This window comes from Arachis ipaensis, chromosome B3 (genome assembly GCF_059453495.1).
Source record: "Arachis ipaensis isolate K30076 ecotype BB chromosome B3, ASM5945349v1, whole genome shotgun sequence".
NCBI classification, from domain to species: Eukaryota; Viridiplantae; Streptophyta; class Magnoliopsida; order Fabales; family Fabaceae; genus Arachis; species Arachis ipaensis.
The window spans coordinates 65,040,052-65,065,195 of NC_142438.1; the positions used below are offsets into that span (position 1 = coordinate 65,040,052).

General features: G+C 39.2%; 1 protein-coding gene and 2 non-coding genes across 3 annotated transcripts; 2 read left to right on the forward strand and 1 right to left on the reverse strand.

The window, feature by feature from the left end:
* Positions 1 to 3,919: 3,919 nt before the first annotated feature.
* LOC148570932 (uncharacterized) lies at positions 3,920 to 4,678 on the reverse strand. Its single transcript, XM_088507171.1, has one exon. It carries the CDS (start codon positions 4,676 to 4,678, stop codon positions 3,920 to 3,922), a length of 759 nt encoding a protein of 252 aa, XP_088363297.1.
* An 865-nt stretch (positions 4,679 to 5,543) lies between these two features.
* LOC148570933 (small nucleolar RNA R71) lies at positions 5,544 to 5,650 on the forward strand. Its single transcript, XR_015908308.1, has one exon. It is a non-coding gene; the product is annotated as a small nucleolar RNA R71 (small nucleolar RNA).
* Positions 5,651 to 20,014: 14,364 nt separating this feature from the next.
* LOC148570934 (small nucleolar RNA R71) lies at positions 20,015 to 20,120 on the forward strand. Its single transcript, XR_015908540.1, has one exon. It is a non-coding gene; the product is annotated as a small nucleolar RNA R71 (small nucleolar RNA).
* The last annotated feature ends 5,024 nt before the right edge of the window (positions 20,121 to 25,144 follow it).

The window sequence follows — 25,144 nt, forward strand, 5'->3', positions numbered from 1 at the left end:
AGTACCTATTATGTATAAACTCTAATTTGTATTTCCTTAATTGAACCTCTGATATTTTAGTTTTTTTTATATATAATGCTTATTAGCTTTGATACGTGCATGTATTTGTAACGGCTTATGATGTTTAAGTTTTTTTTACGGGCTCCTAGTTTTATTATTATCCTTCTAAAATTATATATGTATTTCAAAGTCTAAGTGTAGTAATGCCTCGCCACCGTTGATTTATGACTTAAGCGTAAAGCTCTATGCTTCTGTGGATTCTCTCTCTGTGTGTTTATATAATATTAGGATATCTGACTGATATAATTGGCATAAACATTCATGAGCATACATTTGGGACTTTGAAGGACTAGACTTCTGATATTGAAACTGATCAACTTGATATCGATTGTTTGGTGTGTATTGAAACCAGATGGTGCCTCGTGGACATGACCGAGGCTGTGGGAGAGGTCGCTCTAGTACTCAGGGGCTGGAAAATGATACGAATGATCCGGTAAAGTTCATGTCTGTGTTAGAGAATATGGCTACTGCTATGCAAGCCACTACTGAGGCGTTGGGGCAGCAGATGAACAATAATGGTAATAAGGGAAACGGCAGAAATGGGCCGATGACGCTGTCAGCATTCCTGAAGGTTAACCCGCCGGTGTTTAAAGGAACCACCAATCTGACTAAAGCCGATACCTAGTTTCAGGCCATGGAACGAGCACTACAAGCACAGCAGGTGCCTGAGGAATAATGTGTCGAGTTCACTACCTATCAGCTCACTGGGGAAGTGCTACATTAGTGGAAAGCTACACGACATCTTCTGCAGCAGGGTGATGACCCTATTTCCTGGGATGCTTTCCAGGTTGAATTTTATAAGAAGTTCTTCCCAAACTCTGTTAGGACAGCAAAGGTACTTAAGTTACTGTAGCTGAAGCAGGGTTCCATGTTCATTTCTAAATACACCAACAAATTCGAGGAACTGTGCAGATTTTCTCGTATTTGTCAAGGAGTTCCTGAAGACTTCGAGGAATGAAAAAGTATTAAGTATGAAGGAGGTCTCCGGAGCGACATCTTTAGTTCAATAGGGCCAATGGAGATCATGACTTTCTCTGAGTTGATAAATAAGAGCAGAGTGGCCAAAGACTATGTGAAAAGGGCGGCGGCAAAGAAAGGAAGTCACAGGGGGACCTTTCAGCAGAACCGAGGAAGGAGCTTTGCTCCTAGAGGTCAGCCTTTCAAGCATGGAGGCTTTGCACCACAACAAACTTAGGGTCAGGCTAGTTTCAGAAGGCCTAACAACAACAGCTTTCATGGTAGAAGGTTTGGGAAGTAGCCTCTCAATGAGCAAGCTTGTGCTAGATGTGGGAGTCATCATCTGAGTGCTCCATGTAAAGCCGGTTGGGGCTTGTATTACTTATGTGGGAAGGCAGGGCACAAAGCCTCAAATTGTCCAGAGAAGCAGAGACAGGGTACTGAGAGAGCATAGCAGCCTGGTCGGGTGTTCACTACCTCGGCTGTAGGTGCCGAAGGGTCTGATACACTTATCCGAGGTAAATATGAAATGGCTGGTCAAACTTTAAATGCTCAATTTGATTCAGGACCAACTTATTCATTTATTGCATTTGAAAAGGCTAGCGAGTTAGGATTGAAAATTGTGGTTTTGGGCTACGATCTGAAGGTGTATAATGCCACTCATGAAGCCATGGTGACTAGGTTAGGATGTCTGCAAGTTTTATTTAGGGTTAAGCAACGTGATTTTGTCCATGATTTAATTTGCTCATCGATGATCGGTCTTGATCTTATCTTGGTGTTAGACTGATTGTCTAAAAATCATGTTTTGCTAGACTATTTTCAGAAATCATTGTATTTCATACCAGAAGGATCAGAAGAACCGGTTGTGGTGAATGGCTATTATTTAAACTACGTGGTAGTAAATTGTTTGGGACAGGAGTGTCAGGGTGTTATGCTGTTAGCTGCGAGTGTGTCGAGTGAGGAACAAAGTTTAGAGAAAGTTCCAATGATGCGTACAGTTGGAACACACACACCGGCCGGATATCACGACAATCACACCCTTAAGGCAATTCACAATTCAAAGCTTCACGACTTAGTTCTTAAGTTGCAAATATAAAACAGAGAAATGCAAGCAACTTCAAGCAAGCACCAAAAGGAAATTGTCGATTGTTCATCCTCAAAAAGTGGTAGTCACACATACAATATTCTTAATTGGAAGCCAAAAGATGTTTGATCAAGACATCTTTAAAAGTTGAACAATTGTAAAGTGATTGCCGAATCAAGATTCTAAGATGAACAATGTCAATTGGGTCTTATACAACACAATGCATTTTCAACCAAAATCCCACATTGACAAACAAGGAAATGTATTAGTGAATTCACTTAACTACCATCAAAAGTCATAATAGAAGTTGCACAATTCATACAATATGCCTATCGAGAGATAAATTGAACACATGTGATAGCCAAGTCATATGAATCAAACAGAATGTTCATTGAGGTATTTTATCGAACATATGGTATGCAATGTGCAAGTTCATCACAATTAAGCTCACATTTGATCATAACCAATCTAACAATCAAGCAACAACACTTTGCAATTCAAAGAAACAACAAAGAAAGCAACTAATTTAATCTAAGCAACATGAAAGAAATGAAAGCAATTGCAAAAATATTAACATAAATAGAAAGGGAAAACAAGAACCTGAGATATAGAGGTTGAAAAGAACAAGAACTAGGGAGGAACAATGACACTTCTTATAGCCACTACGAAATCACGGCGTTTGGGTTCGCCGGAAAAAGAAGCACCGGAAGAGAAAACTTACCGGTGGTGAATAGAGAAAAGAGAAGGGAAAGAGAGAAAGAAAGAAAAGAGAAGATAAGTACGAGAAATAGAGAGAGAGAGAGAGAGAGAGAGAGAGAGAGAGAGAGAGAGAGAGATAGAGAGAGAGAGAGGTCACCGGTGGTGGGCTGTTGCGGCGGAGCTGGGCAGAGAAGAGAGCAGCTATGAAGAAAAGAAGAAAAGAAGAAAAGGAAGGCTGCCTCTCAACAGGGAAGGTTGCCCTGTTAAAACCCAGAACGCGATGTGTGCGGGCGCACAGGGGCCTGTGCGGACGCACAGAGAACGCAACTTAGAAAGGGTGCGAATGCACATAGCGTGCGATCGCTGCGACCAGAGAGGTTGCGTAAAGACGTTTAGACACACAAAGATGTGCGACCGCACAGATGGGCTCTCTCTTTCTTCTTCTTTTTTTTAATACGTGAGGACAGAATCATGTGTGCGTGCGCACACAAGTCCGTGCGCACGCACAGAGGCTAAAAATGGGGGAGGTTGATCACGCGCACAAGCTGTTTCCTTGCTCCCACCAGAGGGGTCTACAATTGGTGTGCGGGCGCACACGTCTGTGCGGCCACACAGATGAAGTATGAAAGGGAATGTGTGCGTACGCACGCAGTTGTGCGCACGCACAGATCAGAGAAAACAGGGCAGCGCGCATGCACAAACTGTGCTGGCGCTGCAACCAGAGGGCATGTCAAGGCACGTGCAGACGCATAGGCTAGTGCGTCTGCACAGATGGCGAAAAACACAGTGTTGTGCGCACGCACAGCTTGGTGCGTACGCACAGATGCTCTGTTTCATAAAATTCTTTTCTCTTCAAAACTAAGGTTCCTACCCTTAGCATATCAATATACCAACCCCAAATCATTCAAACAAGCATAATTTCATAGTCCACAAGTAATTCAACTTATTCAACTCAAAATTATCAAACCAAACCGAAGCTAATCATTGTATCACAAAAAAGCAAATAATTCAAAAAGCTTTAAACAAGAGATAGAAGTAGAATAATGTCACCATGGTGGGGTGTCTCCTACCAAGCACTTTAGTTTAGAGTCCTAAGTTGGACTTGCCTGGCTTCATTGGTCACTTGAAAACTTCGCCAAGGAGGAAAATTTCCAGCTCCTTGGCATTCTTGGGTTGAGTGTCATCCTTTGAATTTGACTTCTTGGAAACATCGTCTTCTTCTTGCTCCTTGCCATCCTCAATCACTTGATCTTCAATGATGTCGCACCCAAAAATAGAATTTGTTTCAAGGACGGGCTTGTTGGACTCCTTCAAAGTGAACTTGACTAACTTGCCAACCAACTCAAAAGAATAGACTCCCGGATGTGCATCTAGCTTGAAACGGGCCATCTTCAAGAATGGCCTTCTAAGGAGTATGGATGGTGGCTTGTTTGAGTCAATGAAAGGGGTCTCCAAGATGTGAAAATCCATTGGAAAGAGCAATCCTTGAATATTAACTACCACATTCTCTGCAATCCCCACGACTGACACATTGCTTTTATCGGCTAGCACAAACCTCACCCCAGACCTCTTTAGGGGTGACAAATTCAATCTTTCATAAATGGAGAGTGGCATAATGCTTACGCACGCCCCCAAATCATACATACAGTCCATGAATTTCATCCCACCAATCAAACAAGTGACCAAACATGGGCTTGGATCATTGCATTTTTCAGGAAGTAAAGAGGAGATAGAATCATCTACCGACTTTTTGTTGAGGTTGCCAAGCTTGTCTTTGTGAGTGCAAACATCCTCATGGAACTTGGCATATTTTGGCACTTGTTGAATGGCTTGAAAGAGGGGGACAGTGACTTCAACCTTCTTAAAAACTTCCACCATAGTGGGGTCAAGATCTTCTTGTTTCTTGGCCTTCTTGGCTAAAGTTGGGAATGGAATGGGCAAAGGCTCTTCAAGCAAGGTCTTTCTCTTTAGCTCCTTGACCTTGGGTGGTTCTTCCTTGCTTTTGTCAACACTTCCATCTTAATCCCTCATCACCTCCACTTCATCTCCTACTTCTTCATTGTTTGTCTCCTCACTCAACTTTGTAGGTATAGCAACATTCTTATCCAGTTTAGTGCTGCTCCTCAAGGTAATGGCATTAATGCTACCCTTAGGGTTGGGTTAACCTTGGGGTTGTTAATGGTAGTAGACTTGAGCATTTTGGTTGAGTTTTGCTTGAGGAGCTTGATTCCATCTTTGGTTTGAATTATCCCTCCACCCTTGGCTTTGATTGCCTCCTTGTTGGTAGGATTCTTGGTTGTAATTTTGTCTTTGTAGGTAAAAGTTGGCTACCGCCAATGTAGTATCCTCTTGGAGCTGAGGGCACTCATCAGTGTAATGAGTGTTACAAGTGCAAACACCACATATCCTTGATGGTCCTTCGATCCTTGGAGGTTTAGGTGGAGCATTTATCAAAGCTTGAGGAATGTGTTACCCTTGGGTGAGTTGTCGCAACAAGATTGTCATTTCACCGAGGGTCTTGGTCAAAATGGCATCTCCGGAGGGAGAAACTTCACTCAAAGTATTTGGTTGTGAACTCCTTGCCCTTGAGTGTTGAGTAGAGTCTGCTAAATCAGATATAACTTTCCATGCTTCTGTAGTGGTCTTATTTTTGGTCAATGATCCTCTACTCGGGTTATCTAGGAGAAGCTTGTCTTGGTGGTGCATTCCTTGACAGAAATAACTGATAAGAACCAACTCATCAATCCGGTGCTGAGGGCAAGCCTCCAGCAACTTCTTAAATCTCTCTCAGTATTCATACAAAGTCTCCCCATCTCGTTGCATAATGCAAGAGATCTCTCTTCGCAACTTGTTTGTTTTCTGAGGAGGGTAGAAATTTCCAAAAATGCTTTACAGAACAAGTCTCAATTGGATCTAACTTCATCCGTTTGAGTATAAAACCACTCCTTCACTTTTCCCTCCAAAGAGAAAGGGAAAGCGAAGACCAACACTGCGGCTTCATCCGCCCCATGTCTTATCGCAGTTGCGCATGCAACTTGGAAATCCTTTAGATGTTTCAGAGGATCTTTCCCAGGTAGTCCATTGTATTTGGAGAGCAAGTTTATCATGCCGGAATTGAGCTCAAAATTTGGATCTAAAGCCGGGTACAAAATTTGAAGCGGCTGCAAGTCAAGATCAGGAGCTCCAGCTTCCTTCAAGGAATTTCTTCGAGGTGGGTCTGCCATAACAGTGTCACCTGAGTCCCTCAAAGAGAATTCAGTACTCCTCGTAGATGAATATAGAGTCTCCTAGTTGATTGGAGAATGATGGTCACGGATGGGTGGTGATAGTGAATTAGAGTGCTCCTCAAGGAAACCCGATTCACTATTCACAAAATCTAGCCAGCGCCGAGCTTGCATATACGAGTTAAAGTTCTTTCAATTTCCGGATCAAAATTGGCCAAGCTCGGGTCTGGAAGCGACCGTGTCATTCAACTGAGGAGGCAATGAAACCATGCAATTATGAAAAGCAAAACAAAAATAGGCAAGTAAACAAGAACCAACTTAACAATCAACGACTACTAATACTAACTAAAGAGAAAAGTAGTATCTACAATTAGTTCCAAGTAGGAAACCAAAAATCAAGTATTTACACTATTCACATATTTACAACAACTAAAATTGTAGCACTCATTGCACTTAAAGTGAACTCCCCGGCAACGGTGCCAAAAATTTGACGACGCCTAAATGTACGGGTTAGGAACTCGATTATCAAAATGGAATTGGCGTTGTAAGTATAGTCCTAACCCGAAAAATTGGCCACCAATCAAATTTGAAACTCACAAGATGTGTCACAATTCAAAACGAATTCAAAACCGAGAGTATTTGACTCTCGAGTCGTCTCCCAAAGAGTACTTTTAGAACAACGAGTGTGCGATTCCGGTTGTAGTGATCAAGGGGTTGTCAATGAAGAAATGAACATATAAAGCAATAAAAGAACATGGAAAATTGTAATGATTGAACTAATGAAGAAATTAAAGAACCGATTATGTAATATAAACAAGTAAAGTATAAAAGAGATTAACATAGAAGTGTATGAAAGATTGAAAGCATAAAAAGAGTCTTGGCTTGGAGTGAGCTAAGGGTCCTTTCCTTGTTGGAACCACAACTATGACAATTATGATGGATTAGTCTCACTTGGTTAACCCTCACATCGGAAAGTAAGTTAAATGAGCATAAGTGTTCTTAACCCACAAATCCTAACTTACTAGCTAATTGTCTTAGCAATAAATTAGAGTTAGTGGGAACAAGAACAATTAACAATCCAAGAATTGAAACTAAATGTTGGACATTCCAACTATAGGAACCCAAATGCTCACTTTACCCAAGCCAAGAACAAAAAATTTAGCCTAAAACCATGTTTGACATTTTTTCAAACACTTGGTGGGCAAAAATCTTAAACATGGAGAAAATGAGAAAATGCTTGAAGTTAAAAGCAACAATTGATCTCAATCAACAAGAATAACACAAGAAAGCATGAAACAAATATCAAACATCAAATATAATTCATCAACAAGAAATTGAAATTGCAAGAGAGAAGCAAAATTGAACTATAACTTGAATTAGAAGAAAGAGTAATGACAATGTAACTATAAAGAGTAATAACAAGAGAATACTTACAATGAAAGCTAGCAAAATCCAAGATCAAAAATAGAAATGGCACTTGAATGTAAAACCCTAATATAAACCCAAATAGAGATGATGAAAGACTTAGAGAAAAACTAACTAAAAGCTTCCTACCACTACTCCTAAACTATACTAATGATATGCTATGTTATGTCCTTCATTTCCCTTCCAATATGAGCTAGAAGACTTCAGAAATGGGCCTCCAAAGCCCTCAAATCGCGAGTCATGTGCCTTTTTAATGAAGTCATACGCGGACACCTGTGCGGACGCATAGACGTGTGCGTCCGCACACTTTGCGAAAAATCCCTTCCTGTGCGTACCTGATGAGCGGATAATTTATACGCTTTTTGGCATTGTTTTTAGTATGTTTTTAGTATGTTTTAGTTAGTTTTTGTTATATTTTTATTAGTTTTTAAATAAAAATCACATTTCAGGACTTTATTATGAGATTATGTATTTTTCTGTGATTTCAAGTTTTTTCTGACTGAAATTGAGGGACCTGAGCAAAAATCTGATTCAAAGGCTGAAAAAGGACTGCATATACTGTTGGATTCTGACCTCCCTGCACTCGAAGTGGATTTTCTGGAGCTACAGAAGCCCAATTGGCACGTTCTCAATTGTGTTGGAAAGTAGACATCTTGGGCTTTCCATCAATATATAATAGTTTATACTTTTCCCGAGATTCGATGGCCCAAATTGGCGTCAAAATGCCGGTCAGAGACCCTTTTATGGCGTTAAACGCCAGAACTGGCACAAAAGCTGGAGTTAAACGCCCAAACTAGCACCAGAACTGGCGTTCAACTCCAAGAGAAGCCTTTGCACGTGGAAGCTTCAATGCTCAGCCCAAGCACACACCAAGTGGGCCCGAAAGTGGATTTTTGAATCATTTACTCATTTCTGTAAACCCTAGGCTACTAGTTCATTATAAATAGGACCTTTTGCTATTGTATTTTCATCTTTAGTTCATCTTTTGATCTCTTGATAACGTTTTGGAGGCTGGCCTCATGGTCATGCCTAGACTATTTTCACTTATGTATTTTCAACGGTGGAGTTTCTACACCTCATAGATTAAGGTGTGGAGCTCTGCTGTTCCTCATGAATTAATGCAAAGTACTATTGTTTTTCTATTCAACTCAAGCCTATTTCTTCTCTAAGATATTCATTCACTCATAAGAACATGATGAATGTGATGATTATGTAACACTCATCATGATTCTCACCTATGAATGCGTGCCTGACAACCACTTCCGTTCTACATGCAAACAAGCTTGAATGTGTATCTCTTGGGTTTCTAATCTAAGATTAAAACTTTTGTGGTATAGGCTAGAATTATTGGCAGCCATTCTTGAGATCTGAAAAGTCTAAACCTTGTCTGTGGTATTTCGAGTAGGATCTGGGATGGGATGACTGTGACGAGCTTCAAACTCGCGAGTGTTGGGCGTAGTGACAGACGCAAAAGGATCAATGGATCCTATTCCAACATGATCGAGAACCAACAGCTAATTAGCCGTGCGGTGACAGCGCATTTGGACCATTTTCACTGAGAGGATGGACGGTAGCCATTGACAACGGTGATCCCCCAATATACACCTGGAATCACTCACAAACAACATCAAAGCATCGAATGGAAGGCAAATGGAATAAAATAGATTAAATTAGGCACAAAAAATCATAATTTCATAATCAAGCGCAATTTGGGAGGAAGGTTCAAAAGCATGCTATTACCGGGAATAAGTGCAAGTTTATGTGATGAAAATCCATTCAATTCTAACCAAAAATCATTATCAAATATGGATTCATCAAATATCAAAGAGAAAGATTCATTAGGGATTGGAGATATCATAATCCATCATGAATCAAATGGGTCTCAACTTCATTCTCAATCATATGAAGTAGATCTATAGAGGATTGTAATTGATTGAGTCCAAATTTTTTGGCAACCCAATCTCTCTAATCACAATCAATTTGTCAATTCCTTGATCCAATTGCCATGAGAAGAGGTTAAGTGCTTATCTCTTATCCATATGCCACACAAATCCTCAAGACCTCAATTCCTCCTGAATGGTGTTGGTCAAGAGAAGTGTAAAGGATAGAGCTTCAATTCTAATGCCCATGATTCCCCTTCTGAAGCTCACATAGGCATTCAATAGATTCAAACCCCCTTCCAGAGTGAGTGAATCACAATCAATATAGAAGATATCCTTTAGCTACAATAAGCGGATTGAGAAGAAGAAGAATTTTATTCAATCATGTGAATTACAATAGAGCTCCTCCCCCTAATGAAATGGGGGTCTAGTTCATCATTTCTCAACTAAACAAAAAGGAAAAGAAAAGTACATGAAACTAAAGAAAGTACAAAGAAAATGATTTCAGGGTTTCCCAATTAGGGTCCCTGCTTCCCAGCCTTTATTTCTAACTTCAGAAACTATCCTATTTATACACTTTCCAGATCAATCTCCAAGTCTTTGGATGTGGCTTTGGCCTTAATTTGAAGCAGTTAGAAGTGTCCCTCTCTGAAGTTAGCCAAGGCATTAATTCACTAACGTGCATATGCTTGCATGGATGCCATTGATGCTGAAAGCTGGTATTGGCGTTAGTCACCAGCGTTAGTGTACTAACGTGGCTAACGTTACCTTCAAAACCCTTTAGGAACGTTTCCACTGGTGTTAGTTCACTAAAGTTGCTACCAATGCTCCTTCAGTCATGCGTACGTGTCGCTCACGCGTACGCGTCACTGACAAATTTCCCAGCCCAAACTTGAAGTTTTATCCAAGACGTTAGTGTGGTAACTTGAAGTAATGTTAGCACACTAACGTTGGCTCCTCTTCTTAGCTAGCAACGTTGGTGAGCTTTATCTTTGGGCCATCAACGTTGCTTTGTTAGCTTGGCAAAGTTAGTGAGCTTAACTGTGGCCACTAACTTTTCTACTCCTTTGAACCAAAGTTAGTGAGCCTAACTTTGGCCACTAACTTTGCTACCTCTTTAAACCAAAGTTAGTGAGCCTAACTTTGGCCACTAACTTTGCTACCTCTTCGAACCAAACATTGATAAGCAATGTTAGTGAGCCAACTTAGGCCACTAACGTTGCTTCTTCCTTCCTTGGCAACCTTAATGAGCAAAGTTAGTGAGCCTAACTTTGGCCACTAAATTTGCTACCTTTTTGAACCAACGTTAATGAGCAACGTTAGTGAGCCAACTTAGGCCACTAATGTTGCTTCTTCTCTCCTTGGCAGCATTGATGGGCATGGTTAGTGAGCTAACTTTGGCCACTAACGTTTCCTTCTTCCTTCCTTTCAATGTTAGCTATAGCGTTGGTGCACTAACTTTGGGCACTAATGCTATGGCCTCTGCTTCTTCTCTGCCCCTGCTTTGCTTCTTTTTCCCTATCATCAACTAAACAAAATGCATCAAAATATTGCCATAATCACAAGATAATGAATCATTCATTGCATGAAGTAATTATTGCATAGATCTCATGAAAATGCACATAATCAACAATGTTTGATTAAATCAAGACATGCATACATTTCTCATCCAAATGCTTGCTTATTGCCTAAGAAAGTGCATGAAACCAAGTGAAAACAAATGAAAAAGGCTTGTAAAACTAGCCTAAGATGCCTAGGCATCACAACACCAAACTTAAATTTTGCTTGTCCCCAAGCAAGCACTAAAACATAAGAAGAATGAATGAAAACAGAGATAGTTGTAAGCCCTTATTGGAAGACATTTGATCTTGGCTCATGGGGCTTCATGTATGATATCTTTGAGGCTCATGAACTTATTAGTCTCTAGGTTACAACTTCCCCTTAGGCACTAACTCTATTGCTTCTATGAAACCATCTTTATTCTTTGATCCTTGATCTATAATTTTTGCTTTTTCTTGCTTGAAACTTATTCTTTATTTGAAGCTTAGTGTTCTGTATTGAGGAAACTCTTTATGGTAAGCTTTCAGTCAACACTCCCGACCCAGTTGGCTCAAGGTGTTGGGTGATGAAGCACCCCTCAGACTTACTAACTCAAGCCTCTCCTCAACACATACACACTACAGGCACTTAGCTTACAATTCAACCTAGAGACATTGATGCCCAGCACCTCTTTGGGTCACTAAATGCTTTGTAGTTAGGTTGCTCTTGATAATGGACTTTCGGTTGATAATCCCGGGTTAGTTAACTCAAGTTACCAAGTGTTAAAACACTCCTTAGAACCTAATCATCCAAACAGATCCTAGTACAAAAGCACCACAGTCATGTATCTTAAGGGTTAAGCTATTGGTGCCCAGCTTATTCCTTGTTTCTTTCCCTTTTTATTGCCATGTTAGTGTTGCCCGTTAGTGGCGAAACCTTGCCACTAATGTTGGCTTTTCTTTCTTTCTTTTTCTTTCTTTCTTCCAAGGGTCTCTATTCACAAAGGTCTCATATAAAGCAACCAAATTCATACTTATGGGAGCATTTGATATCTTTCAACTTTATTGGTGATCTTACTAAGTGTTCAAGCACATACCACCACATAACCTTATGCTATCTTCTATCAAAAATGGACTATTACTCTTTTTCTCGTTTCATAACATTTTTCTTTTATTCAAGCAAGGGGAACAAAGCATACACTCAAGCAAGATGGAATGAAATAGACACTTAAGCTAACAAGCTAAAATGACAATAAAAGAAAGTAAACAGAATGTAAATGATTTAAACAAATAAAATCTTAGACTAGATATGGAGGCACGTTCTGTTTTATACATGCACTCCTTATTCAATGCTAAAATGAAAAGGACCTCTACCACCTTTTATTCCTTGGGTTGTTTCTCTTTCTTCTTCTTCTTCTTCTTTTTCTCTTCCCCTTGGTCTTCCTCCTGTGGATTGCTTGTGTCTCCTTTCTCTTTTTGTTTTCCCTTTTGCTTCTTCCAAAATCTAGCTTTCTTCATCTTCTTCTTCACTGCCTCTTCATGGAAAATTGCTCTTCTTTCTTCCATTTCCCTTAGCTCCTCAAATACCTCATTATACTTTTTGATTGCTGGGTGTAGATTAGGCATGTATCCAATTATATAGTTGAGCTTAGCTTGGGCATTCATGTCATAATCACACCTATTTATGTGTCTTCCTTCATAGAGAGTAGTGAACTCATTGATTGCTTTCATGTTATCAATCTGGTGTTGGGTGAGCTCTTGCATTTTCCTCTCTAGATGGTCTTGCCTTTCTGTCACTTGGTGGATGGATTGAGAGAGCTAGGAGTAGTGCTCCTTGTGTTGTTCCATCAATTGCGTATGCAACTCCTTTTGTTGATTTAGGAGCCAGAATTGGAAGTGTCTTTGTTGTTCTTGGCCTTGCAAAAACTGCCTTGATAGACTATCAATGGATTCTTGCAATTGACTTATCTCCAAGGTGGTTGGGCTTGTTCTTCCTCTTGTTGATCCCTTCCTTGATGTTCCTCTTCTTGTTGTTCCACTCTCCTCTTCCTTTGAGGTATTCTCTAACTTTGGGCAGCCGTGACATATGACATCCTTCGGGGGGTTAATTGCCTTGCCCATGATTACCCATGTTGGTTCTTGATAAACACCAATTTTGTGGTTTATCTTGTGCTTAATTTGGGGGATTTTATCAACTTATTCCACATTTATTCAATGAAATAGCATGGTTTTGTAATTCTCCCTTGATTTGTGCTTAAGTGTAAAAATATGCTTTTTAGGCCTTAAAATTGGTGATTTTAATTTACTTTAATTCCATTCGATGCCTTGATGTATTTGTTGAGTGATCTCAGGTTCATAAGACAAGTATTGGATGGAAGAATTGAGGAGAAAAGCATGCAAAGTGGAGAATTTATGAAGAAATGAGCATTTGGAGAATTGAGGGCCACGCGCACGCGTCATTCACGTGTACGTGTGAGTTGAAGATTTTAAAGCCACGGGCACACGTCACCCACGCATAAGCGTGAGGAGGGATTTTGCCAGCGATGTGCACGCGTCACCCACGCGCACGCTTGACGCTGATCATGTGACCTCATTAAAGTGAATTCGCTGGAGGTGATTTCTGAGTTGCCCAGGCCCAAATCAAACTCATTCCTAAGGCTATTTCATGTAGAATTCAAGCTTGGGCAAAAGGGGGGAGCAATTAGTTGTAGATTAGGAAGCATGTAGTTAGTTTCTAGAGAGAGAAGCTCCCTCTTCTCTCTAGAATTATGTTAGGATTAGGTCAAATTCTCTTAGATCTAGGTTTAATTCCTTGTTTTTATCTTGCCTTCTTTACAATTCCTTGTTGTATTTTCTGAATTCTTCTCTTTCCTCTTGTTAATTTCTCATTTTGGTTACTTTTATGTCATGAACTCTTGTTAATTTCCATTCTCTTTAATGCAATTTTGAGGTATTTCATGCTCAATGTGTTTTCCTTAGTTGTTGTTGTTAATTTCTTGTATTGGATATGTGATGCCAAGGCATCTTAGGCTAGTTTCACTAGCCTTTTTCTTCTGATTTCATTAGATTTTATGCACTTTCTTGAGCTATAAGTAAGCAATTGGGTTAAAAATTCATGTATGCCTATATTCATTCAACCATGGTTATTTTGATACAATTTTATGAGAATTATGCCATAGTTACTTGTGTGCTAAGAATGATGAGAGTTCTCATGACTTTAGCAAGGCTTTGATGCATGTATTGGTTGATGACAGGTAAAGAAATGCATGGAAGGAGGTTGAAGAATGGCCATGGAAAGGATGAAGAGGAAGCAACGTTGGTGGCCATAGTTGGACCACCAACGTTGCCTCAAACATTGAGAGGAAAGGTAGAGCAAAATCTGCTGCATAACTCTGATACCCACGTTGGAGGTAGCGTTGGTGAGCCAATGTTACCTCCAATGCTTGATACAAAGTGCTTTTTGGAAAATTGGGAAAACGGTGGCGACGCGTACGCGTGCTATACGCGCACGCGTGGATTGTGCATTCTTGACAATCCACGCACACGCGTAAGTGACGCGCACGCATGGATAGGCCAACGTTGGAGAGAACGTTGCAAATCCAATGTTGAGGCCAATGTGCGCGATCTGAGTTCCAAAATCATGATTTTTGAAAATGCGCATCGATGCGCACGCGTATATGACGCGCACGTGATGAGAGAACTTTTGCGTGGTCTAGAAATTCGCAGATAAATCCTTGTTGCAAGTATAGTTTCTAAACCAACAAAAGTCCTTTCATACAAACATTTTGGTTGTCACAAGTAACAAACCCCTTTAAAATTGATAACCGAGTATTTAAACCTCGGGTCGTCTTCTCAAGGAATTGCAGGGAGGTATGGTCTTATTATTGGTTGTGAAGATTGTAAATTGGGATTTTGAAAGTAGGGAGCAAGTAATTTAAATTACAATTGAAATAAGTAAAAGACTGTAAAATAAGTAAATAACTGTAAAATAAACTTTTGGCAAGGTATGAGAAATTAGAAGTCCTATCCTAGTTATCCTTATCAATGATGATGAAGATTGAATCTTAATTCCACTTAGTTAGCCTTTACTTAAAGTAAAGAAAGGTCAAGTGACTAATTAGTCTGATCTTCAAATCCTAGTTAATCCCTAAGGAAAGATTGGTATTATTGAAGTTCAATTCAATTAGTGAAGATAACAATTATCAATCTTGTTGAGTTTGATAACTCCTGAGTTACTGATTTCTTAACCAAGACCAAAAGGGGAAAAGTAAATCTACTGGAATAAAAATGCCTTCAGATGGGACGTAACAGTAACATAAATTAAAGAGAGCAATCATAAGTCTGAAATACCTCAAAATATATTAAATAGAAAATCAATCTAAATATAAAGAGTCATAAAAAAAATTGAGAAAATAAATAAATAGAATATTAAACCTGAAAATTGAGTACAGATAATCCTAAATCCTTTAAGAAGAATCCTAATCCTAAATCCTAAAAGAGAGGAGAGAACCTCTCCCTCTAAAAACTACATCTAAATTATGAGAAGCGAATTATGAAAGCATGATTATGAATGGATGCATTCCCCCACTTTATAGCCTCTAATCTGTGTGTTCTGGGCTGAAAATTGGGTCAAAAACAGCCCAGAAATCGCCCTCTGCGATTTCTGTTACGTTCAGATCACGGAAAAGTGACGCGGAGGCGTCGTCTACGCGTCCGCGCGGATTGAAGTTCGCAGTGCGACACAGGCGCGTCATTCACGCGTTCGCGTCACCTAACTTCAAGGTAGCTATGACAAATTATATATCAAATTGAAGCCCCAGTCGTTAGCTTTCCAACGCAACTGGAACCGCATCATTTGGACCTCTGTAGCTCAAGTTATGACCGTTTGAGTGCAGAGAGGTCAGGCTAGACAGCTTTAGCAGTTCCTTCAGTTTCTTGAGTTCCTTCCACTTTTGCATGCTTCCTTTCCATCCTCTAAGCCATTCCTTCCCTATAAACTCTGAAATCACTTAACACAATATCAAGGCATCTAATGGTAATAAGAGAGGATTAAACGTGGGAAACTTAAGGCCAAAGAAGCATGTTTTCAATCAAAGCACATAATTAGGAAGGCAAATGTAAAACCATGCAAATAGTATGAATAAGTGGGTAAAGATTAATAAAATCCACTTAATTGAGCACAAGATAAACCATAAAATAGTGGTTTATCAGCACGCGTGGATGAATCAACGTTGGAGGGAACGTTGTTGGTCTAATGCTGATGCCAACGTCTTCGAAAACGTTTTAAAAGTTGAATCTTAGAGTAGAATTTTGTGCCCTTAGCTTGGGAAGGTAACTTAGGAACTCTTGAGTCACTAATGTCCAAGTGATTGACGATTGGGAGCCATTAATGCTAGATCTCGCCAATTGATTAGGTGCAGAACTAGGACTTATGGACTTGGATTGATATAGCTCACTTGACCTTCTTCTACTATTAGTTAGGGGTTAACTTAGTGGGATTGATCCTTGCCAATTCTCATGTTGTGGTTAGTGATTAGGATAGAGATCCTTAGTAGAACTATGCTTACAAGCATGTCCTCATGCTAAGAATAAAGAAGGACAAGAAAGGGGTATGAACATTTATTCAATGCAAATAAACTATATGAACCTATCTACATGCATGCAACTAAATGCAATATGATTCTACCTACTTGGTTAAAAGTAAATCAATCTCCAAGAACATATATGAGCAAGTAGGACAAAGGTCATATGACGACTCACAAACTCTACCAATTCAAATATCAAAATGAAGTTCAAATAGACTTGCATGAAGGAAAACTCATGAAAGCCGAGAACAAGGAATTGAGCATCAAACCCTCACCGGAGTGTATCTGCTTTAGTTGCTCAAGTGTATAGGGTTGATCACTCAATTCTCTTTTAATCATGCTTTCCATAATTTGTTTTTCATCTAACAATCAACAATTATTCAATGCATGCATACATTCATCAGGAGGACTTATTCATAGGTTTTAATGGGGCTAGGGTCAAGGTAGGATGCATATGGTCAAGTGAGCTTGAAATTTGAGTCTTTGATTAGCTTAAGCTCTCACCTAACACATATAATAACCTATACAATTCTAATACATAACCTAGCTACCTATGATTCCCACTTTTTCACATACTCATGCATTCTCTTTAATTAACATTTCATATGTATTGATATATTTTTTGAGTGATTTCAGGTTCATAAGGCAAGTACTGGATGGAAGAAGTGAGGAGAAAAGCATGCAAGTGGGAGAACTCATGAAGAAATGAAGGAACCGTAAAGTTGTCAAGCCTGACCTCTTCACACTCAATCGACCATAACTTGAGCTACACAGGTCCAAATGAGACTGTTCCAATTGCGTTAGAAAGCTAACATCCGGAGCTTCGAAATGATATAAAATTTACCATATGTTACTCCGCGTTCAGGGGCGCGCACGCGCCATGTACGCGTGCGCGCCGATGCTGTCCGTGGCCCACTAAAGTGAAATCGCCCCCCCAGCGATTTCTGAAGCATTTTGGGCCCAATCCAACTCATTTCTGATGCTATTGAACCCAAGGATTGAAGGGGAAATGAACCAAGTAGTCATAGTTTAGTTTTCATCATGTTGTAGGTAGAATTCTAGAGAGAGAAGCTCTCCCTTCTCTCTAGAATTTAGGGTAGTTTAGGTTTAATTTTCTCAAATCCAATTTTCAATTCTTGTTTTGATTTAGCTTTCACTCTTAATTTCTTGTTATTACATCTTTGATCTTCTAGTTTTTTTACTTGTTAATTTCTTATTTTGATCTCTTTTATGTTGGTGAACCATTATTGGATCTTGATTTCTTTCAATGCAATTTTATGTTTCTATGTCCTTTTTATGTTCATCTTAATTGCTATTATTGATTCCTTACAATTGAGTAGTGTAGATTTATATTCCTTGCAATTTTACTATGCTTTCCTTTTATGCCTTCCAAGTGTTTGATAAAATGCTTGGTTGGATCTTAGAGTAGAATTTTGTGCTCTTGGCTTGGGAAGGTAACTTAGGAACTCTTGAGTCACTAATGTCCGAGTGATTGACGATTGGGAGCCATTAATGCTAGATCTCACCAATTGATTAGGTGTAGAACTAGGACTTATGGACTTGGATTGATATAGCTCACTTGACTTTCCTCTACTATTAGTTAGGGGTTAACTTAGTGGGATTGATCCTTTCCAATTCTCATGCTGTGGTTAGTGATTAGGATAGAGATCCTTGACCACCTAACCTTGCCAAGACCTTTTTGTTAGTTTATTTCCTTTTCCATTTACCTTTCATGCCTCTTATCAAAAACCCCAAAACATGCTCCATAACCAATAACAAGGCACTTTATTGTAATTCCTAGGGAGAACAACCCGAGGTTCCTATACTTTGGTTTATAAATTTAGGGGTTTGTACTAGTGACAAACACAATTTTTGTATGAAACGACTATTGTTGGTTTAGAAAATATACTTTACAACGAGAATTCATTAGTGGAATTCTAGACCACACAAAAGTTTCGTTCATCAGTTAGAGAGCTCTGTGTAATTTAATGTATAAATGTTAGTTTTCATGCTTCTTCTTCTTTCTTTTCTCTTGATCTTGCTAGAAAGGTTTCGTTCTTCATCCCAGTGGATAGTTGTCTTGGGAAAGAAGCTATCCATAATTGGATCTCCTCTGAACCTTGGAAGAAGAATGAGGAGATCATGCTAGAAATACTTTCTCACATTGGATTAGATTGAGGTTTGGATGGATATCATGACATGTAATCCTACCAACACTTTGATCTATGAATATATGTGGTATAATCAGTGACCATACCTCATCTCTTCCCAAGAGCACTTAAATCAAGGAATTGGGCAATTGTTCATGCTTAAAGAGATTATATTGCCAAGGAATTGGGATCTAATCACCTAAGATTGCCAAGGAGATCAATGAATGTATTGATTGAGGAAGAGATGAAAATGAATTTGATCCAGAGAATTATAACATCTCCTGACCCCCATGAGCTTTCCCATCTCTGATCTACCCATTCTTTTACATTCTGTCTTTAATTTGATGCCCAATTTCCCATTCTCATTTACTTTCTTGCAGTTTAAGCTTCTGCCCTTTAATTACTTGCAATTTAAATTTCTGTTCTTTTTATTCTGCAATTTAATTTCTGTTCCTTTAATTTCTTACAATTTAAGTTTTCTGCCAATTTACATTCTACAACAGCAATTTAATTCTGATTTCGCTCAACTAGAATAATTCTCCAATTAACATTGATCAACCAACCAATCCATGTGGGATTTGACCTCACTATACAGTATGTTTTTACTTGACGACAATCCGGTGCACTTGCCGGTAGAAAATTGTTGAGAGACAGTTTTCAGGACATCAAGTTTATGGCACCGTTTCCGGGGATTGGTTTTGTAGTGACAATTACTAAATTGGAGGATAACTAGATTGATAATTTTTCTTTTCTTTTGTTAATTGAATTTCAATTTCTGCTATTACATTTACTTTCTTCAATTTTAGTTGTTTCTCTCTATTTTTCTTTACTTCCTTACTTTCCAACAAAACTAATACACTGACTCATTAATTGTTTGATTAATTGCCTCAATTGCTCTAACCACACCTTCTCATTAACTGTGAAATCTTCAGTTGCTGGTTGCTGCTTGTTTTGGTACTTGTATGATAGGTAGAAGAGGGGTTTCAACCTCTTTTGACAGTGAACCGGAGAGAACCTTCCTGGGATTAAGGAGGGAGGCAAGAGGAGGAAGGCTATTGGCTTCCTCCCAGTTAACTCCTTCCTCTGTGTCCAACTCTCCTTGAGGTGTTGGTTGAGTATGGATGGCTGCACCCTGATTCTTCTCCATTTGCTTGGTCAAATCAGCTTGTTGCTTAGTGATCATCTTATTCTGGGCCAGGATTGCATCCATATGGTTTAGCTCCATAACTCCCCTGTTGTTGCTTTTGTCTAAGGCATAAAAATACTAATTATCAGCCACTGTTTCTATCACATCAATGGATTTTTCAATGGTCTTCTTCTTGTTAAGGGATTCACCAGATGAGTGGTCTATAGCTTTCTTTGATTCATAGGAAAGTCCTTCATAAAAGATATGCAATTGCACCCATTCATTAAACATATCAGGGGGACATTTCCTTGTCAGGTGTTTGAATCTCTCCCAGGCTTCATATAAGGTTTCACCATCCTGCTGTCTGAATGTTTGCACCTCATTTTATTCACTCTCTGAGGAAGGTAGAACTTTGCTAGGAATCTATTCACCACATCCTCCCAGGTTGTAAAGCTTTCTTTGGGAAATGATTCTAGATATTTGGATGCTTTGCCCCTCAAAGAAAATGGAAACAGTAGCAATCTATAGGTGTAAGGATGAACACCATTAGATTTAACTGTATCACAGATCTTTATGAATGTAGTGCGATGCTGATTAGGGTCTTCTTGGGAACTTCCTCCGAAAAAACAATTTTTTTGCACGAGAGTGATGAGCTGAGGCTTCAATTCGAAATTATTATCATGGATAGTTAGCTTTTGAATGCTGCTACCACAGTTTCTCGGGTTTGGATTGATGTAGGAGCCTAGAACTCTCCTCTCTTGTCGAGCAGGGTTGGCTGCACCTCCTCTGGCATGATTGTTCACCTCTCCTTCCTGATGGTTTTCCATATCATTCTCCATGTTTATATCCAAGTCTTCCTCCTCTTCATCTATACCAATAGCCTTCTTTCCTCTTGCTTTCCTCCATAATCTCAGGAAGGTTCTCCCCGGTTCACTGTCAAAAGAGGTTGAAACCCTTCTTCTACCTGTCATATAAGTACCAAAATAAGCAGCAACTAGCAAGTGAAGATTTCACAGTTAATGAGAATGTGTGGTTAGAGCATTTGAGGCAATTAATCAAACAGTTAATGAGTCAGTGTATTAGTTTTGCTGGAAAGTAAGGAAGTAAAGAAAAATAAAGAGAAACAACTAAAATTGCAGAAAGTAAATGTAAAAACAGAAATTGAAATTCAATTAACAAAAGAAAAGAAAAATGCTCAATCTAATTATCCTCCAATTTAGTAATTGTCAATTCAAAACCAATCCCCGGCAACGGCGCCATAAACTTGATGTCCTAAAAACTGTCTCTCAACAATTTTCTACCGGCAAGTGCACCGGATTTTCGTGAAGTAAAAACTCACTGTAGAGTGAGGTCGAATCCCACAGGGATTGGTTGGTTGATCAATGTTAATTGGAGAATTGTTCTAGTTGAGCGAAATTATAATTGAATTGGTGTTGCAGAATGTAAATTGGCGGGAAACTTATATTGTAAGAAATTAAAGAAACAGAAATTAAATTGCAGAATAAAAAGAACAGAAACTTAAATTGCAAGTAATTAAAGGGTAGAAGCTTAAACTGCAAGAAAGTAAATCGGAATCGGGAAATTGGGCATCAAATTAAAGACAGAATATAAAAGAATGGGTAGATCAGAGATCGGAAAGCTCATTAGGGTCAGGAGATGTTATAGTTCTTTGGATCAAATTAAATTCATTTTCATCTCTTCCTGAATCAATGCATTCATTGATCTTCTTGGCAATCTTAGGTGATTAGATCCCAATTCATTGGCAATCCAATCTCTCTAAGCATAAAAAATTGCCAAATTCCTTGATTTAAGTGCTCATGGGAAGATATGAGATATGGTCACTGATTATACCACACATATTCATAGATCAAAGTGTTGGTAGGATTACATGTCACGATATCCATCCAAACCCCAATCTAATCCAATGTGAGAAAGCATTTCTAGCATGATCTCATCATTCCTCTTCCAAGGTTCAGAGGAGATCCAATTATGGATAGCTTCTTTCCCAAGACAACTATCCACTGGGATGAAGAATGAAAGCTTTCTAGCAAGATCAAAAGAAAAGAAACAAGAAGAAGCATGAAAACTAATATTTATCCATTGAGTTACATAGAGCTCCCTAACCCAATGAAAGGGGTTTAGTTGTTCATAGCAAAATGAAAATTAAATCTGGAAAATATATTGCAGAATTGAAAAGTTTCAGAAAGAGGAAAATTGGGCAGAGTTTTAATACAGTGTGTAAGCCCCTCCAACTAACTTGAATTCTAAGCTATTTATACACTTTCTTCCATTGATCTTCAGGGTCTGAATTGGACTTTTGGCCTTAATTGAAATGGGTTGAAGTTGCTCCAATTGGCTTCCCTTGCTGTTGAGAAGAGATATGCTTGAATTGCAGTGTTCTGATGCTCACGTTGGAGTCCACGTTTGAGGGCCAACACTGAGTCAAATGTCCTTCAGAGAAAGTTGATTTTGGAAGTTTTGAGCAACGTTTGACTCAACGTTGAAGTGCCAACATTTTCTTGTCCACGCGTACGCGTGACCTACGCGTGCGCGTGGATAGTACAATTTACCAGGTCACGCATCCGCGTTGCCTATGCGTGCGCGTGGATGCAAATTCCCAAACTTCAACTTTTAAAACGTTTTCGAAGACGTTGGCATTAGTGTTGGATCAACAACGCCCCCTCCAACGTTGATTCATCCACGCGTGCACGTCATATACGCGTGCGCGTGGATTGCCAATTTTCACGCTCATGCGTACGCGTAGCATACGCGTGCGCATCGATGCGCATTTTCAAAAATCATGATTTTGGAGCTCAGATCGCGCACGTTGGCCTCAACTTTGGACTGGCAACGTTTCCTCCAACGTAGGCCTATCCATCCGTGCGCGTCACCTACGCGTGTGCGTGGATTGTCAAAATTGCACAATCCACGCGTGCGCGTATAGCATGCGTACGCGTCGCCACCGTTTTCCAAATTTTCCAAAAAGTACTTTGTATCAAGCGTTACAGGTAACATTGGCTCACCAATGCTCCCTCCAACATGGGTATCAGAATTATGCAGCAGATTTTGCTCTGCCTTCCTTCTCAATGTTTGAGGCAATGTTGGTGGTGCAACTTTGGCCACCAACATTGCTTCCTCTTCATCCTTTCCATAGCCATTCTTCAACCTCCTTCCATGCATTTCTTTACCTGTCATCAACCAATACATACATCAAAGCCTTGGTAAAGTCATAAGAACTCTCATCATTCTTAGCACACAAGTAACTATGGCATAATTCTTATGAAATTGCATCAAAATAACCATCATTGAATGAATATAGGCATACATGTATTTTTAACTCAATTGCTTACTTATAGCTCAAGAAAGTACATAAAACCTAATGAAATCAGAAGAAAAAGGCTAGTAAAACTAGCCTAAGATGCCTTGGCATCACAACACCAAACTTAAATCTTGATTGTCCCCAAACAAGCAATGAATTATTGAGAAGAATGCATGAAACAGAGGGTAATGTCCATATCAGCAAGTCATTGACCTTAATTCATGGGGTTTTATGCAAAGAATGTTGCAGCTCACTTTTTTTTTATCCTTAGGTAGGGAATGTCTCTTTTAAGCCTCAACTAGCATATTGTTATGACCTCTTATTATTCATCCATCATTGGTAATTGCTTTTCTTTGTTTTTCTTTTCCTGGGAACTTATTTCTCATTCGTAGCTTAGTGTCATGTGTTGTAGCATCTTCTTAGCTTATTTTCACTCAACACATATTCACCACAGATACTTGGCTCACAATTCTTCTTAAGACATTAGTGCCCAGCACCTCTTTAGGTTACTAAATGCCTTGTAACTAGGTTGCTCTTGATAATGGACTTTTGGTTTATAATCCCGGATTAGTTAATCCAAGTTACCAAGTGTTAAATCACTCCATAGAACCTAATCATCCAAGCAGATCCTAGTACAAAGACACCACATGCATATGTCTTAAGGTCCAAGCTATTGGTGTCTAGCCTTGTTCTTTGTTTCTTCTATTTTTGTTGCCACTTTTGGCTTTTCTTTTTCTTTCTTTTGATTTGTTTTCTTTCTTCCAAGGATTTCTATTTGCTAAGATTCATAGACAGCAGCAAAATTTACACTAAAGAGGGACACTCTACCTATTTATTCATTATTAGTGAGCTAGCTACATAATTAGACATACATACCACCACTCAATCATTATTTTATTCCTTATCAAATGGAACTAATTTCACTTCTGTTCAAATATTTCTTTTATTTAATTAAAACAAGGGAACAAGCATACATTCAAGCAAGTGAAATTAACCAGGCACTTAGACTAAAACACTTAATTGGAATTTAAAGAAGACAAAAAGACAGAATTCAAGTGATTTCAAGTTAAAGTGAACTAAACATGAAGACATGTTCTTTCTTGTTGATGAACAAAGAACAATACCACATTTCATTCTTTTGGTTGCTTTCCTTTACTCGATTCTCCTTTCTTTTTCGGGTCTTGTTTCTTTTTGCTCCTTCTTTCTTCTAGTTGCTTTTCAGTTCCAAACAGCTCCTCATCCTACAGTCCAGCATCCTTCGACTGTTGCTACATCCTTTCTTCATTTCTCTTGCATCTTTCTATTTGTGCCTGACATGGACGACTGAGCTTTTCAAATGGTGGGATTCTTTGATTCAGAAAAGGTAGGCTGCCCACTAGATAGTCAAGCTATGCTTGAGTATCTATGTCATACTCCATCCTGTGCTTATGTCTAGCTTCTCCAACTGTATGGTGCACATTCTTCCAGTTGAACAGGTTTAGGATGTAACCTTGTTGCTTATCTTGTTGTTTGGACAGCTGGTTGAAGGATTCTTAAAACTGGGCAGATTGCTCCCTTTGTGATTCCAAAAATCTTGCTTGAAAATTTCTCTGCTGGTCCATCATTCTCAGTTGGAGCTCTTTCTGTCTTTCTTGCCTTCTCATGTACTGTAATTGGAACTCTTCTTATTTTTCTTGACCTTCTGTGTATTGTTGAGCCATCCTTTCTATAGCTTCTTGTATTTGGCTCATTTCCATGGTGGTTTGTACTGAGAATGGTGGCTTTTCTTCTTGTTCCTCTTCCTGTTGTTCTTCCTGTTGTTCCTCTCCTTGTGGTTCTTCTCTTCCTTCCCTTCTTTGTGGTTTTCTCCGTGGCTGGGCAACTGTAACATTCATCATCCTTTCCAGAGTCATTGGCATGCCCGGATTCAGCCAAATTGGATTTGCATCCTCTAATGGCACCCTGGTTTTTATGCATAACCGCATGATGGTGCTTGGGTAGTGAAGCCAAGATTCAGTTTAACTTTCTTCAGAGGTCATTTGAATGTCTTTTACAATGATCTCATGGAATTTTATCTCCCCTCATATCATAATGCAGTGCAGCATGATGGCCCTTTCT